Here is a 16,749-nt window from a genome sequence, read left to right as displayed (position 1 = left end):
GTGCACCACAGTGCTCAGGTTCCCGGGGTCCTGATTTGGTGAGGAAGAGGAAAAGGATCTGAAGTAGACACCGAGAGGGAGAAAATGGCAGCAGATTGCTTACCCTTCCTCTGCCGGGCTAGCACAGACCCATCCCTTTGTGCCGGTTGAACGTCTGGAGGGGGAGGGTGAATTAATGTTGGCAATGATCAGTGGGCAATGAAAGAGTTAACCCTGCAATTTAAAAGCGTTAGGAAATGAGGCAATTTCCACCTCTTTCAAGCAGGTCTGTAAAATGTACGCTCACTTCCCTTTCTCTTGAAACTATGACTTTTGCTGCATTATCTATTTACTTTCAAGGCGTAGAAGACTAACAGGACCGTAGAAAAGTATAAATCATAAAGACGCAATAAAAGTTCTGGAGACTCGGTGATAATACCAGGTAGTGCTTCCCAGTGCTCTGGTTAATATTTACCTGCGGTATAGGAACTATTTAAATAATTGTTGATGCCTCGGTCACAATTTTTGCTTTCAGAAGCAGAGCACGGTGTCTTTGACGTGGTTTGAGAGGTTTTCTGAAGACACAGGAACAACTTTTCCATCGAGGTCAAACTCTTAGGAAAGCTTCTTCTGCAGTGCTCGTTTTTATCTCAGCTTGTTGAAAATGGCGGGTGTAAGCGGCTGCATGAAGTACTCCATGTTCATCTTCAACTTCTTATTTTGGGTAAGTTGGCGTTTACATTGTTATTAGCGATGCATGAAATGTGTTCAACATTATCTGAATGCTGTACTTGAAGGAATTGTAAAGAAAATAGAGCATAAGTGGAACTAGAGTACTATTCTAAATCAGGGAGGGGAGAACATCTTTAACTTTTCCTTCCCTTTGTCTTTTTGCTTCAAAATAGCTTTCCCTCTGCATTCAAAAAGTAGACCAGCCATGAGTCTGTCTCCCTGACCATATCGTGCCCTCATGTCAAAGGACATCACTCATTTCAGTCAGAAGATAACAGACTCTCCACTGACAATGCATCGTTCTCTCTCTTTTATTGCCTGCTGCTTGCATCCAAACGGCATAATCCTGAAATTGTAGTTGCAACAGAAGCTACAGAAAATTCACTTGTATTTTTCTCCTCACAACTGATAAATGGTTTTCATATCCTTCTTTGTGGTTCTTTGCTTTATGTTCAGTGTCAAAATTAGTTTCTGACGGTGGACAGTAAACATTTGTAAAATGGCCTGGGCTGGTAGTACTGTCAATAGCTGTATCGAGGCAGATACAGCACAGGGCAGCAGGCAGATTCTGGGTGTCGTTTGAGCCATATTTGTCTATTTATCACATCTCAGCTGTTTTGCAAGAATTTCAGGTCCTGGAAGCTCTGGAAAGTTTTGAGTTAAAGAACATTTCTCTCACGATTCAACCTCACTGTCAGCTTTCCTGTCAGGTTTACCAGAGGGTCCCTGAAACCAAAAGTGAAACTAGTAGCCACATCATGGGCTTTGCCTTGAGGGATTTTTTTTCAAGTGAAAAGGTGATACCATTCAAAAGGGACCACAAACAGTAGCCTTGGAAAATTTGTGGCTAGCCAAAATGAGAAGAATTAGCAAAATTCTTTGATCACTTGTGGACCTCGCAAAGAAATTCCTAACAGGCCAAGTGATGGTTCGGACTTCCTCCCCCTCTCTTCTTCCTCCACCTCCATCAAGGCAGATAGACTGAAGATATTTGACATCTGTGTTGAAGTTTTTCTGCAACAGTACTTATAAAGACTCCATAAGTTTCTGTCTTGGAATTCCTGCCCCTCAGGAAGTTTTTCCTGTTCACATTCATCTGTATTTACTGTAAGCTAAAACACAGGCAAATGTCTTAGCCTAGCATTAGAAAAGCTCCAAACCACTTCTGGAATGAACATGTGAATAACATCCCATGCCTAAGCCTCCAAGTTACAGCATGGGGGACCTAGGAAAAAACTCAGGATGCGATCCTGGGGAAGTCTTTAAAGCTCACAAAACAAGCAGGCATGGAAGAAACTTTTCAAACCCAACTTCATGCCAAAGGTAGGAACATCTGGATTCTAGCCTGGGGAAGAATATTCTGAGAGCATTTGCAGTGCATGTGACTGCCTGGATGGGACAGAGGAGGACAGGAATGCAGCTATAGTTACTTTTTTAAAGGAAGGGCTTTAGCACTACCAAGACAGGGAAGAACAGACGTGGTGCAAACAGGGATATGGGCCGATGGAGTACGATGAAGCTGAATCCTTTGATTCATGTTCCTGTCTCTAATTCCTGGAAATCATTAAATGCTGTAGTAAAGCACAGGGAACAGTCCCACAGCTGGTCTCCCAGGTGCACAAGGTAGTTGGCAAGTAGAAAATTGAACTGATACTGGGAAATGAAGGTGACTTTAACCTTAACTAGATAAGAGCCGTGGTTGCGTATTTACCTGGCGTCCTTTCATTTTAAGCCCTTTGCAATCTCTCTGGGAGTGTCCCCTCTTAGGGGACACAGGAATAGGCTCTCCAGCCTTCTGACGCCTTTTTCTAAGCAGCTCTTACAGCATTGCACTGTGTAAGCCATGGAATAGTCCAAGCTAGCTCTGCAAAGTGGTTCTGGCTTCACTATACAATGTGTGCCCCCTGGGAATCTACAACCCCAGGAGACCCATGCTGGGCTCCAGCGTGTCCATAGAGTTTTGCATCCTCCCAAGTTTGGTGAAAGAAAGTTGAGCACGGGCTTTTGAAGACCTGTGCTTTGGAGCTGGGTGCCTATATGAAGCTTCTAATAGTCCTTAAATTAATCCTTCAGTCAATTTTGTGCATTAAACCTGACACACAGGTCAGATTTTTCCTCTCTGCCTTCTTCAGAGTTTGCAGGATATCCAGTCTCACCTACTGCCCTTATTCTGTCAGCTTCTGCTACTCGACATCATGCAAAATTGTAGAAGTACCTTTATTTTTCACTGAATATTGATGTCTGATTCCAGTTTGAGGCAACCTGATTAGTGACAGGGCAATCTCTCATCAGTTCTTGATACCAGCCTTGCAGTTGCATCTATAACCAAAACAGCCCCTTCTCCATACCTTACATCTGAACATCTCGATCCCTGAAAGTAACAACACAAACCTTGCAGGTATGCTGAGCCATAGACCACATTCTCTGTTGGACCTTCCTAGCACTGTTAATTTCAGGTATCTCAAGGAAGTGTTCCAGTCAAATGTTTTCCTAAACAGGAGCAACCTTGTAGAAAGCTCCTCCTGCTACCCTTAAACTGGTTGCTTAAAAAGTGCATGCCAGTGGTGAGAATTCCCCATAGGTTTAGTATTCCTGTCTCTGAGAACAAAGTCTTGATATACTGCTGGTCCAGAGTCACGGGAGGCTCATCTGAGGTGACATTAATTTAACTAGACTGTATTTCTTCATCACACCAAGACTGAAGGGCTTGAGAAGAGAAGGATCGATCGAATTTGAGGGACAACAGTCCTGATCCTAGTCAGTTTATGAGACTGTGCTGAGGCCACTGATTCTTGGTCAAGGGTTGAGGAAAAAGTACAATAGCCATCTAATTTTGGGAAAACGGTGAGGACCTTTTCAAAGAAGCTCTTTTTATTCCATTGGAAAATACTGGTTCACTAAAAATGAAATTTTCTGAAATGAAAGTTTCTTTAGTCGGAACTTTATTTTAAGAAAACTTAATAATTAGGAATGGAGTATTACAGCAAACTCAAACTGTTCGACTCAGACTCTTTGGGAACAGACCATTTTGATTTGTTATTTCAAAACTTTGTGTGTTATTGTACAATTTCCATAGTATGAAGATAAACAGAAACAAAACATTAAGATTTTACTGAAATGGAGCTCTTTTTTATCAGCCTAAACCTACTCTATTTTTATAATTAAAATATATACACCTTACTAAAAATTTTGATTTATAAACGATGTTTCCTTCTTGAATAGAGGAAATAAATATGGTAGCATTCCCATCTGATTGGTAACTTCCTGTACATTCAGCTATATTTACTTCTACCACTGCGCTGGATTTTTATGGGAGGTCCTATGTAACAAATAAGGCAGTGGGCCAAATTCTGTTTGGATTTGTAGCAATAGCTGCTTCAGTGGAAATTTTCACATTAGCGAGCCCATGTTGTCTGGTGCATAGCCACATGGCTCATACAGTGCTGCTGAACAGGACCCAAATACAGAGTCATACAATACCATCAGTTTCTAGGCAGATTCGGCAGGATTCAGAAGGTTTCAGTAGGGAGTTCTAGTTAAATTCGATAACATGATATAGCTGTCATCGATTGTACAACTTTCCTTTTCATGTTTAAACTGTACTTATAGGAGCCTTACTTAGAGCAGGAAAATGTGTGGTACTCATGTCTGAGTGCTGGCTCTGTTCCATATTAAATAATCTGCTAAAGTCATTATGGTCTTTGATGCTGAATATTATATGAAACCTTTTGCGGGGAAAGTATTTCTTTAAGAAAAATTATCTAAACCATGTAAAAATAGCTCTGTTAATTTTAAAAGGTTAGGAATAGTCCCAGTCTTCATGGGAAGCTCATAACAACATTTCAGGGCCATTTATGACTTGGGTATTAATGACATACAGGAAGAGAATTCTAAATCTGACCAGCCTCTGGCTCTCAGTGTTGCCTCTTTCCCACCAGTCGTGTCAGTAGGCACAATCCTTACACCTGATTAGCTTCTTAATTACCTGTCTCCAACACTTAATAAAGAGACATTCTGTGTAAGAATCATCATGGACAAGGTTAGGAATAGAGTGACTCGTGCATAGTGGAATGGTGCCTCAATGATCAACGAAACAGGAGCACAACTAGTGATTAGGGAACGTGTCTGCACCTGGGATTCATCTGTCCTGACTTCAACATCTTAAAGCAAGTCACCCCAGCCTAATTTTCACATGTACCTAACTGAGTATGGTCGTATTCTGTAAAAATGTAAAGGAAATAATAACTACAGGCATTTTATAGGAGGAATATTCTAAGGATTGGAGGTGGTCACATATTGTTGCAATAGAAACAGCAGAAAGACGTTACGTGGAACTTCTCCTGGTAGTTTTACCATAGAGAATATGTCTCTAGATATGTCTCCTGCATAATTCTAGAAACAACGTCTATACAAATACCCCTTACCGAATCTCATGTGTGTCCATTATAGAAGAAACAATGTTCTTTGCAGCCATGTTATATACATACAATAGCAATTTATATTCCTCTCTCATCTGACAGAATTTCTGTGTGCTTCCCAACCACATGTATAAATCATCAAGGAAATGTGGAGTCCTCTGAGGTAGAAACATCAGGGATTTGGTGCATAACTGAAGATTTAACTACCCTTATGAAGTTTCCTGGATATGAATCAATAGTCTATGCTCCAGCAATTCATGTTTCTTTCACTTTGCCAAACAAATGATTTCAGAATTTTGGCCAGCATTCGGTGCAATTTGGATGCTGAACGTTAATCTAAAATTGCTGATCTTTCTAAATATTCTTTATTTTCTCCTGCAGGTGTGTGGTTCCATTATTTTGGGAGTCTCTGTATGGATACGTGTCAGCAAAGACGCTCAGCAGGTAAATGTCATAGCAGAACCGTGTAAAATGTGGAAGCTACTGCATACGCTTTCATTTCCCACCTTCATTTCCATAAGTCTGTTATGGTTTTGTTGAAGTGGTTTGTGTGGGTGAAGATCAATGCATTTTGTGATGCTTAACATTAAACAAGGTGGTGCAGGTAGTCACATGAAGTGATTGACGTAAGCACAGACATGTGACTACAAGAAGTGTCTTCTGGTGTTATTAATGTAGGTTCTTGCAGATGCACACTGACTTCTGCTGGAAAACTTGTGTCTCTCTCTCTCCTCTAATGAAAACTAATGATGGTTTTGTTACTGATTTCAGTGTTAGAGAGCATAATGAGGAGCCATGAGGCTCCTAGACTTTTCAGTGTCTTTCCGTATTAGAATAGTATAGTCATATATGTTCCTAGGGTTACTTCCGTATATTTGCAGGGAATATTTTTACCTTTCTCACTATCTTAAATAACATGATTATTATTTCCCCAGTAACTGCAGCTTTGAAAGGGAGCAAGCGTTTTTCCCTTCTATTTTCAGTGGCTCCTTAAAAACACCTTATCCTTTTTCCCTCATATTTATATAGAAAGAGTTTTAGAGACCCAGAAATCTTTACTTGGGATTAAAATGTCCTAACAGCACTCCTGGAGGGGAGTAGAAAGTCCCTGAGTTCTCCTCCTGGATTTTATCTGGGTTATTAAATTACTTCAGACTTTCTGACTTTCCTTTTCTGCAAAGCTAAGGAAAATACAATTTTGAGGAGCCCTTAATCTTGCAGGCATTCAGCAGAGGCTGGTCCCATTGGTGCAAAGGTCCTTTGGCCCCCTGGGCCCTGCCAACCTTTTGCCAAGTGTATTCCCAGTGGCACCGGCCTCTGACGCACAGCGCGTTTTCCTCCGCCCTTGAGTGAAGCTGATTTCACAGCTCGTAGGTGCTTCTCTGAAAGGCACTGTGCGACCTTTGCATGTCGGTGCTTTGCTGTACTAACAGGAAGAACAACCTGGATCTAAGGTTTAAGCAGCATATTCCTTCTTGTGAATTTGGCCCATAGGAATCTAAGTGAATTTGAAAATTTAATTTGCATAATTCTATTTCCAAAAAGGCTTTCTGGTCATAGAAGTAAAAAAACAGCCAGGTGTCACATGGAAGCATTTTTTTTTTTTTTAAGCTTTCAGATTGACCCTTTGGTACAGATTAGGTTGCAAATCTTCAGATCACTCCTCTGCTGCTCTACCACAGTCTGTCGGTTAAGAACAATAATTTTTAAGCCAGTATTTTCCCATCTGGAAATAAAAAGGCAGTAGAGATAAGATAGCTTTATGTATTTCCTGCCATTTGGCTGATGACGCTGTTGCCCTTAGCCAGTCCCAGGTGTCTCATGTCTGGCAGAGGAAGGTTGCAACAGAACTCAGTCCATGATGACGTTGTGCTATAGGGTAAATTAGGTCATAGTGGAGAGCTCTGCTGTTCTCTGCTGTGCAAGAGGAAGAACAACCACATTCACTCCTCAATCAACATTTTACAAGAAGCTAAAATTGCCATAATGCCTCTTGTATGATGGCTCAGACGGTACAATGGAGCTTGGAAAACCGTAACTACTATTATCCTTTCTTATTGTTTGAGAGACCTCCTATTTAAAAAGCATACTTCAGTGAGTCCCAAACTGGTTTCCTGAAGTGACTTTTAGTACTCCCCAAAACCTGTGAATTAGGAGTAGGGACCAAGACTGAAAGCATTTTCTCACATTTTGCCTCTAGGCAGGCAAAGTTCCCGTTCAAAACCAATGTATGTTTTGCCTGAGTAATAATTGAACAGACCATAAGGATTTGGCTGTAGATGAATAGAGCTTTCTAGGAATAAATAACAGGAGCTTCAGTCCAACTTGGAAGGGGAAAGAACAACACATTCTTCAAATTATACTTGTCTATATACCTTTGCAATTTCCATCAGAAGATAGATGTGACAACTTCCAGACATTTTTGCTAATCTTGGCACCAGCCACACTGGAAAATATTCTTTGAACATTTTTCTCTATTTTGGCCTTTGGCCTTCGTCAGTCCTGTGGGAACTGAATAATTTGATATTTAATAATATTGAGGTATATGAATTGTTTAGTTGAATGTCCCACACATGAAAATACAGTCCTCATCTCTGAGGGTAATATTAGAGATCATGCCTAAAACAGAAAGCTGCTTTCGAAAATACATCTAACTATCTCTAGTATTTTCAGCATCGCTCTGAGAAGTGTTCTCTCAGGAACAGCCACAGAGTATGTTCCTGGCCTTCTAATGACCAACTGAGGTTTTGTTTCTTTAAATTTTGGTTAACGTAGGAGAGATTTTGAGATAATCAGTTTCGCTACTTCCAGTAAAAAGCAAAGATTCATCAACTGAAAACTAACTGAAAGCCACTTTAAAGACAAGAGATCTTAATTTACTCTGTAAAGTTGACTTTCATACAGGTTCTACTGAGCTCCTCAACAAAACGCTTAAGAAGGGGGCACTAGAGGTTTGTTTATTTATGGATCAGAATTTCTCCATGGTTGATAATCAGTATATTTATCAGTTACCAAGTAATTTTTTTATTTTGGGGGGATACAGATGTTTTTAGGAGGAGCTTTTTGTAGCTGAAAGATTTTTTTTTCCTCTCTTTTTTCAGGAGTTGGAGATAGACAGCAGCCTGTTTGCAGGGGTTGATCTGCTGATAGCCGTGGGCTCCATCATTATGGTCCTTGGGTTTCTGGGGTGCTGTGGTGCCATAAAGGAGAGCCGGTGCATGCTGTTGTTGGTAGGAAAAAAACCCCATTTGGCTACCTTTAACAGGCCACAACTACATTTGATGGATAAGGTCATTGCAAGTAGTGTCAAATGAGGATGAGGCCTTTTTGTTTGACCAAATGCTTGATTATGATCATGTGTTTTCGTTGCTTACCTTGTATTTGAGCCCCTTTTGAACTGTAGTGCAGAAAAAATGGTGGGTGGTCTCATCCACAAGAAGACAGGTTCCAGAGACCCCCGAGCATACCACCAGATTTTTTTTCCACCCAACCATCAGTGAAGTTCCCTCCACCAGTCCTCCCCAACTACCTATCCCATTTAATTTCATAAATTCCTAGTTGCTCCCTTTGCTGGTCCTCCTAGAACATCCTCCCTGTCCTCCTGCCCAACACCTCTCACCTACACACTGCCCGTCATGCCACTGCTCTGGTGTGCACCTTGTTTTGATCACCAGCTGAGCACACTCTGTCTTGAGCACCTCCTGTCTCGAGCACCCCCTTTTCTCATCACCAAAGAAGGAATAACTGGAGCAGCTCTGACTGGAACTTCAGTTCATTCTACCTGCATGGTTATTCAAGGACATGAAAGCTTAGCATTCACTTAGAAGAAATTGTATCATCTTGGTCAAAAGTACTATAGTTTTCTCCGCCTTTTGTTTTCTTCCTAGTTTTTTATTGGGCTGCTTCTGATCCTGATCCTTCAGGTCACAGGAGGTATTTTAGGAGCAGTGTACAGATCTCAGGTACAGTATTATTCTGCATTTGCATTGATATCTTCCTGGAGTTTTGTTTCTACCCTTGAAAACTAATTACATATTTTGGACTTGCAGATTGAAGCATCCCTTAACACGACTTTCCAGGCAAGTGTGAATTCACTGCAAAGCTCTACAGAAGAATCTAAAAAATTTCAAGAGACGTTCCAGAAGTTTGAGAAAATGGTAATTAAAATGTAACAAAGGGCAGGGGGCGTTGCTATCAGTTTCATCTCTAGCATTTGTCTGTGCTTCATTTTATGGCTATTCTGCCGTAGATTTGAATTTCATTCCCTGGGGGTGGAGAAAATTATGTAGAAGGGAGGTTTGTTTTTACTGTGCTTATACCCGATCCTGGCTTCCCCCACCTGCAGGACCCCAGAAGGTGGATACTCAGTGCCAGCTTGCTCCTGGGTATCATGCAGAGAACAGCCTTCAGCCTCACCAATATCATTGATGGTGTAGACCCCTGCCCCTGCCACTAGTGCCTGTGTCTATACATTGACAGAGTGCCTGCTGCTATTTGGGTTTTTTTCAGTCCCTAAGGGGTGATGACTTTGATGGGTAGGCTTAAAGGACTCCTGTATTTTTAAAGGATGCTGGTGTGAAAGAAAAGGAAGCCAGAAACAATATTTGGGTGGCTTATAATACTTCTACTTCTCCTGCCCCATTCCACCTCCAGTTCTGTTCTCTGCTTCTGAGCTAACTTATTTCTTCTGATATAATAAGCAGCTCCCTGGAGAGATAATTGAAGGGTGAGCAAAATGAAAAATCCCATAATTACTGTATTAATTTTTAAATAGACCAGGATTGCTTTATTATGTCCCACAGCCTTTGCTTTTATAAAAAATTATGTGAACATTTCCAGCTGCTTTTTAAAAGAGGGAGGACCTCAAACCCAAACCTGCACCCCTGAGCTTTAGTGGCTTGAATAAAGTGGAACATGAAGTGAAACCGCACCTGGTTTAGGTTTCACAAACCCCAAATGGAGCCCTGGCCTCCTCAGTCCAATTCTAATTTAAAGGGCTAACCACCATTTGAGGTGGTTATTTTTCTAGATTTCATTTTACATTTTCAGCCTGGGTTTTCAAGATGTGAAATGTGGATGGTACTGAGGCTCTTACCTTCTGCAAGTATAACTTGCAGAAAGAAGATGATTCTCAAAAAATATTATATCCAGTGTTGTTCCATGTTCCAGTTCCATTCTGGCACTGACGATTGCCAGCTTTATAGTATGTTAATGTTTTTGAGCACTGTATACTGAAAATCTGCATATTTCTTTCTTTTTTTTTTTTTTTTTTTTAAAGAAACAATTTATGCACTTACATTCTCACAGCTGGTATGGAAATGTAAAGGATGTTTGAGACATACCAATTTGGGACAACTTCCACATGAGAAAAGATGAAAGGAAATTTCTCCTTCATTGTTCCTCTCAGCTCCCCTGCCTACTCTCCTTGAACTGCAAACCACCACTTTTTTCTTCATCTCCCCATTTCCTCCTTTCTTGCAGAACGAGTGCTGTGGTTTGCTGAATGGACCAGCAGACTGGGGAAAAAATTTTTTTACTCTTAGCGAAAATATCTGTAAGTGTGAACGAAGCCTTGAATCAACACAGCTCTGTGCCTTATTTAAAGGACGATATGTTTATGTAAAGGTAAGAAAAATAGAATGTTCCACTCTTCTTTCCAAAAAGAGGTTTTAACCCAAGGTTGTCTTTGGTGACTGGCATAGTCAGCAGTTCTGTATCTTTCCAAAAGGGCAAAGTTTTGCCTTCTCTTCATTAGCCAAAATTGCCCCTGTGCCATCTGTTATGAAATGACTGTGCATACATGAAATATCCTGCTGCTTCCTCTTCCTGGGATGCCTCTATTTTAGCTGTCCAGTGCAGTACCCTTAGGACCTCAGCAGTCTGCATGGTTACTGTGGGTGAAAACTGTTATGGCTTTGGGGTCAGGGTATGCCTCTGGGCCAGAGCAGCCCATCAGCTACCCTTTGGCTCACATCAGAAGGTTATGTTCCCACCCAGGCTCATTCTGGTGGTAGACATGTTGACTCAGAGGCTTTCAAAGGGATATTGGAAAAAGAACACATTTAATGCAGGACATTTGGGGGTTTATAGTCCTTTAATGAAAACACCCACACTCATTTTGCAGGGTCTGCTGGAAGGAAACCTTACATGTTGTAGGCTTCATGACAGCATGCTCAAAGCGTAATTTCCTACAACTCCAGCCTTTTGAAAAGCTTGTGGCAGTTAATAAAATAATAAGGCAAAAATGTCTGGTGACAGACAACAAGAAAGCATACTCAAAAATGGGTCAGTGAGATCTCAATCAAATGATTTCAAGATTTATCTGTCTCTTTATATGGAAATTTGGACTCCATGCATACAAAGAAAAATATGAAAAAAAAAAAAGTGGAAAACTAGCACAAAATAGTTGCATTTTTAGAATGCTTATGGTACAAAGCTTGCCAGTCTGCACCTAGCACAAAGCAGATTTTCGTAAATGTCCAAATCTGGTTATATACTTTTCTAAACACATAGCTCCTTAGCCAGGTCCTGCCTGAACACTAATTTCCTCCCTGTGTAGTCCCACAGAAGCAAATACTGTTTTAAAGCAAGGGAACAGTCTGGTTAAGTAGAGGATGCCAGAACCCAATCTGGAAATAAGATGTATACAAAGAGGCTGTTTTGGCCACATTTTAATGTCTTTTTGGCCTCAGGCAAACCCTCAAAGGACACATGAGAAGCCATCAGTGAAATTACTGCAGGTGCAAGATATCGCTCACATGAACACACAGATTTCATGGTGGTGTTAGATGCTAGTAAAGACATTCAACTCTTGTGATCCAGGAAAAAAGATTTGAAACTCAGTGCCGTTCTGAGTCAGCTTAAATGAGAGGGGTTTTAGTAGGACTAGAAGGAGAAGACCCATGTGTTTACTGTGAGGGAGGAAATATGGTGAAAGGGTATAACTATATCTGGGGGGAAGGCAGTTGTAGTGTTGGAACAGTACCATAGTTTTGATGGATTTAAGCCGTACTTGGCTTTCCTGCCTGGAGAAGATGTAGTCGTTACAAGAACAGATGTATGCATTTATTAAAAAGGAGAGTAGCTCTGCATAGAACTTCAGATATGATCACTCTCTTCCTCCCAGCCCCAGCCCGAGACCACCAAACATTTGTCAAAATTAATATTTAAGCTAGGTTTTATATCCAAATACTGATAGCTGAGCCTGGTTTTAATAATAGGCTTTGAAGTTTCAAATCCAAACATCACATTAGTGGGAAAGTGAAGTTCTCTTTCAGATCTGGTCATTGCTGCATTGGCTCTTCCCTAGCAGCGAATGATTATCAAGTGCGAGCAAGGATAAATGCTTCTTTTCTTGTCAACTGAAAATCCTGCAAACAGTAGGCATTGCAGTTGCATGTCTTTATTTGAAATTGTACCATTTTATGGTCAGCTACTAAATTAATCTTCATATTTGGGCAGGCAAAGACTACATATCTTTCTCAGAGCACAAGGTACCCATCGCTCTGTTCTTTGTTGCAGCAAGCCAGAGTGAATGCAAATAGCATTTGAGAGAGAGTGTGACGGGAGTTATTTTAGAGGATACATTCCTAATAACCTTAGGATAATATTGCTTACCTGTAATTAATCATTTTGTCTTATTTTTCAGCCTTGTGGAGAAGTGATTATCAACTACCTTAAAAACCATCTGCTCATAATTATGGGGATCGCCTTTGGACTGGCTGTTATTGAGGTACCAGTATACACCATTAAAATATTTAGTAGCTGACAAGCAATATGTTCTACTTAGAAATACACTGGGAATGGGATGAAAACACCTGGCTTGCTCAATTAATAGACAAGGGAAAACCACCTCTCACCTTAGCTATAACCTTACTGTTATTTCATATAAACAGTATACGGCTGCCGAGCTGAGAACTTCAGGTGGGATCAGACCACCCTGCTGCCTGTATATCTCGTGGCTCTTTTTTCTGCAAAGATTTGACAGTCCTGGAGCCAGGCAGTGCCTTGACAGCGAGCCCTGTAGGCAGAGGGATGTGTGGATACCCAGCCCCAGGAAGACATAGGGAGGAACAGCCGGTCTTTTCCTCCTCTTTCTCTCCTTTGCTTGAGGAAAAAGTCATCCCATAAGAAAACTTAGCCCCTAAACTCCATAATCTGATCACGGAGAAATTATGATACAAAATTATTACTCCGAAGGCATAATTTAGCCATCAAGACGGCGCGTGAATGTGCCTGAGTGCACACCTGTGCTGCTCCATATATTCCTGTGTGTAAAAAAAGCAGCCTATGTGAGCTCTTTACTTTAATTGCTTCATCATACACTGCAGAATAACATGAGGAGTTTTCTCTGAAGAGAAGAGGAAAAACAGTGAGGTTATCCAGTCAGCTACTTGATGAATGATAGGCTTTGATTAGGAGAAAATGACAAAGGAACAGGGGATTTCATCATGTTGCTTTCTTCGGTCATTTTCTTCCTTTTCACTATTCCTCTGTGGTTTCCCTCCTCCTCCGCCCCCCACCGATGGCTGTTTGAGGGAAAAGCAGAAATGACGAAGATGATTGCTGTGCAGAGTTCAGTCTGTTATTCCGAGTGAAAACTTCTTAACAGCATTGGCAGAGGATTGCTCCTCGTGGTAGAAGAGTGGGCAAGAGCCCCAGCTCAAAAATACATTTCCAGGAAAATAATAGTAAGCAGGGAAGAGATATGCAGCTACAGTGCTGGGAGAGGACAGGCCACTAAGTTCTTACTCGGCACAGGCTTCATGTTATTTAAGATGCTATATGTGGGGGGTCAGGCCTTTCACCTGTCTGTAGACTTTGAGGGGAAAATAGGTGAAATACAGCAATATTAAAAGGCCTTTAAAAATATAAGAGAAGTGTAAAATTGCATCTGTGTCCCAAAGGTAAGTTATAAGTCACTTTGCTCTAGTTACTGCCGTGACACGAGTTGCAGCCTTTAGTTCACTGGCCATCATTCTTCCCTGTTCTCCAGTTGGCATTTTCTGTGGTGGCTGCCTCTCCCAATTATAAAAGGATTAGAAAACAACATGAATAAACAATATGAGCTTCAGCTGGTACAAATAGTCAGCTGGCAATTTACACTTGATAAACATTTAACCTTTCCAAAGATATTAACATATTATGACCTCTCAAGTTATTGCAAATCAAAGACCTCATGCTTAAAACATCCGCCCTGCTCTGGAAAAACCCAGATAAAAAGAAGTGGAGAAGGAAAAGTACTCTTCCCTAGAGTTCCCCCCCTCTGCCTGCTCCATTATGCCACTTGTAGGCTGTTAATGGTTTCAGCTCATCCTTTAAATGGAAATGCTACTGAGAAGAAGGGCCTGGTTTCACTTGGGCACAAGTGAAAATGTGGGTATGATATGTCAGGGGAGCCCTGTCAGCTTATTCCAGCTGTGAGTCCATTCCCTCATCTTAGCTGCACCCCTGTGTTCTGTATGCTCTCCACTGTCTCTTCCTTAAATAAATGAAGCATCCTGGTGTTCCTGGCTTCATAAATGTCATTTGGATACTTACAACTTCTGTGAAACACCTTCACAGACCAGTTAAGTTTAAATCCAGAAGGAAGCTTTCTGATCTTCTGATCTCTCCAGCTGTCTGTCACATGCTGTGGAATTTCACCCAGTAATTCCCACTACAGAAGGTGACCCTACTGAATTTTATATTTCAAGCAACAGCTTCTTTAGTGGACTCAGTGTTTCTATCTCAAATTTATTACTGATGTATATAAAATACTTGTTGCATGATCATTTGACACTCAAAACGATGGGGCATGTGTATAGACATATATACATATACACATATATGCCTTTACACATATGTTTACATAAAAGAGGTGACAGTGAAAAAGAAGAGAGATTGTAAAGGGAAACAATCCTTAGAATACGCAATGGAATCAGAAAGTTCCTCCAACTGTCGTCTTAGAAAATAGAAGATTGAATTTTTTTCCGAATTTCTTGAACTTCCCAGCACTTGCTGCTCCATTGCAGCTAACAACTGCATTTTAAACCCCCAGAGTTACAGGGTTCCCCATCCATAAATCCAATCCATCTTTTAAACAAATGAAAGTTTTCCATCATGTCTGCAGTCTTACCTGTGGTACATGCTGATTTCATTAAAACGGCTATATTCTAGAGTCACGTTTTTTTAAAAAAAAATACATTGGAAAAGATCTTCTGCATAGCAGATTTAGCCTGCATGGAAATCCAAGACATTTGCAAACAAAATGTTCCCACTGTGTATCAGTTGTATCCTGGGATTTCCAGGACTGCCAAGTAATACCAGAAATGTCTTTGTTTTCCAGATTCTCGGTTTGGGGTTTTCTATGAGCCTCTACTGCCAGATCCAGAGAAAATGAAACTGTGGAAGTGTCAGAACGATGTCACCAGCCAAATCAAAACCTTTGTAGATAGAGGGATATTTGGCTTGGCACATTCAGATAAATATATGCGTGTCCCAGGCAGCTGTTCTGATGAAAACGGCAACCCTTGTGCACATGGATGCTTCGCAATTTGCAAAATTACCTCCTTAGACTTCATAAGATTTAATGATGTGAATGTGAATTTTTATTTGCAATAAACATCTTTGTTTCTGTTTCCGAGGAGTTTATTTTGTCTGAAGATCGCATTTAAGTCATGTCGAGATTCCGAGTTCGCCACGCAGTGTCTCCACATGGGCGGACACGCCACCCCTAGCAGAGTCACCCTAAACAGCTGCAAACAATCTTGCGGTGGCTTGACTGGTCGGGGGAATCACATGCCCCCAGGCAGCTTTGCTTGTGGAGCTGGGTGTTTTCATTACGAGTGTGGCAGGTCAGTTTGACACTCGATATGGTATGTACGGTCAGGGGTTTGTTACTTGTGAGAAGCACTGGGACTAAGTTCCATCCAAATAGGAAAGCCACGTTTCCCTTCAGGGATGTTTAAATCAATATCCTGGCAGCTGAGATGGTCACTCGCAGGCCCAAATGATGCTTAGATTGCATATGGGAGTTGGATTTAGTGGCAGGTGTTTTGCAAATATGCATCGAGGGTGAAATCCAAGACAGATGTACACAGAAGTCATGCGGGTGAGACTTCACGTGGGGCGGATAAGATGAGCAGTGGGCTCCCAAGCAACGAGTTGGATTTAGTGGCAGGTGTTTTGCAAATATGAATCGAGGGTGAAATCCAAGAAAGATGTACACAGAAGTCATGCAGGTGAGACTTCATGTGGGGCGGATAAGACGAGCAGTGGGCTCCCAAGCAACAGGTGGAAAAATGAGGGCACAGCTGGTAACAGCAGCAATATCATAGAATCATAGAATCCTAGGTTGGAAGGGACCTCAAGGATCATCTGGTCCAACCCTGCTAGGTAAGATCACAGTCTAGACAAGATGGCCCAGCACCCTGTCCAGCTGCATCTTAAAAGTGTCCAATGTGGAGGAGTCAATCACTTCCCAGGGGAGGTTATTCCAATGGTTGGCTGTTCTCATCATGAAAAATTTCCCTCTCATGCCCAATCAGAGTCTCCTCAAGAGCAACTTGTGTCCATTCCCCCTTGTTCTCTCCATGTGACTCCTTGTTGTTGTGGCTTAACCCAGCTGGCAACTAAGCAG

At 41.3% G+C, this 16,749-nt stretch overlaps 1 protein-coding gene across 2 annotated transcripts; it reads left to right on the top strand.

Annotated features, from left to right (window-relative positions):
* The first annotated feature begins 311 nt into the window (after nucleotides 1-311).
* On the top strand, nucleotides 312-15,670 carry TSPAN8 (tetraspanin 8). Of its 2 annotated transcripts, XM_035901692.1 has the most exons (9): nucleotides 312-421; nucleotides 515-703; nucleotides 5,511-5,573; nucleotides 8,231-8,359; nucleotides 9,017-9,091; nucleotides 9,179-9,286; nucleotides 10,611-10,754; nucleotides 12,778-12,861; nucleotides 15,457-15,670. In XM_035901692.1, the coding sequence occupies exons 2-9, from the start codon at nucleotides 644-646 to the stop codon at nucleotides 15,508-15,510; spliced, it is 717 nt and encodes a 238-aa protein (XP_035757585.1). In that variant the 5' UTR covers nucleotides 312-421; nucleotides 515-643; the 3' UTR covers nucleotides 15,511-15,670. The 2 variants fall into 2 exon arrangements, with proteins under 2 accessions (XP_035757585.1, XP_009644563.1); XM_009646268.2 differs by lacking the exon at nucleotides 312-421 and having other exon boundaries at nucleotides 429-703.
* The last annotated feature ends 1,079 nt before the right edge of the window (nucleotides 15,671-16,749 follow it).

Source organism: Egretta garzetta, unplaced genomic scaffold, assembly GCF_000687185.1.
Source record: "Egretta garzetta isolate BGI_Z169 unplaced genomic scaffold, ASM68718v1 scaffold68, whole genome shotgun sequence".
Classification (NCBI taxonomy): Eukaryota; Metazoa; Chordata; class Aves; order Pelecaniformes; family Ardeidae; genus Egretta; species Egretta garzetta.
This window is presented reverse-complemented; position numbering and strand designations above follow the sequence as displayed.

Bases quoted from the DNA above. Each gene is read 5' to 3' on its own strand.
- TSPAN8 (XM_035901692.1), top strand. From the start codon at position 644: ATGGCGGGTGTAAGCGGCTGCATGAAGTACTCCATGTTCATCTTCAAC. The intron at 9,092-9,178 runs GTACAGTATTAT...TTGGACTTGCAG, and splicing joins GAGCAGTGTACAGATCTCAG to ATTGAAGCATCCCTTAACAC. The intron at 9,287-10,610 runs GTAATTAAAATG...CCTTTCTTGCAG, and splicing joins TCCAGAAGTTTGAGAAAATG to AACGAGTGCTGTGGTTTGCT.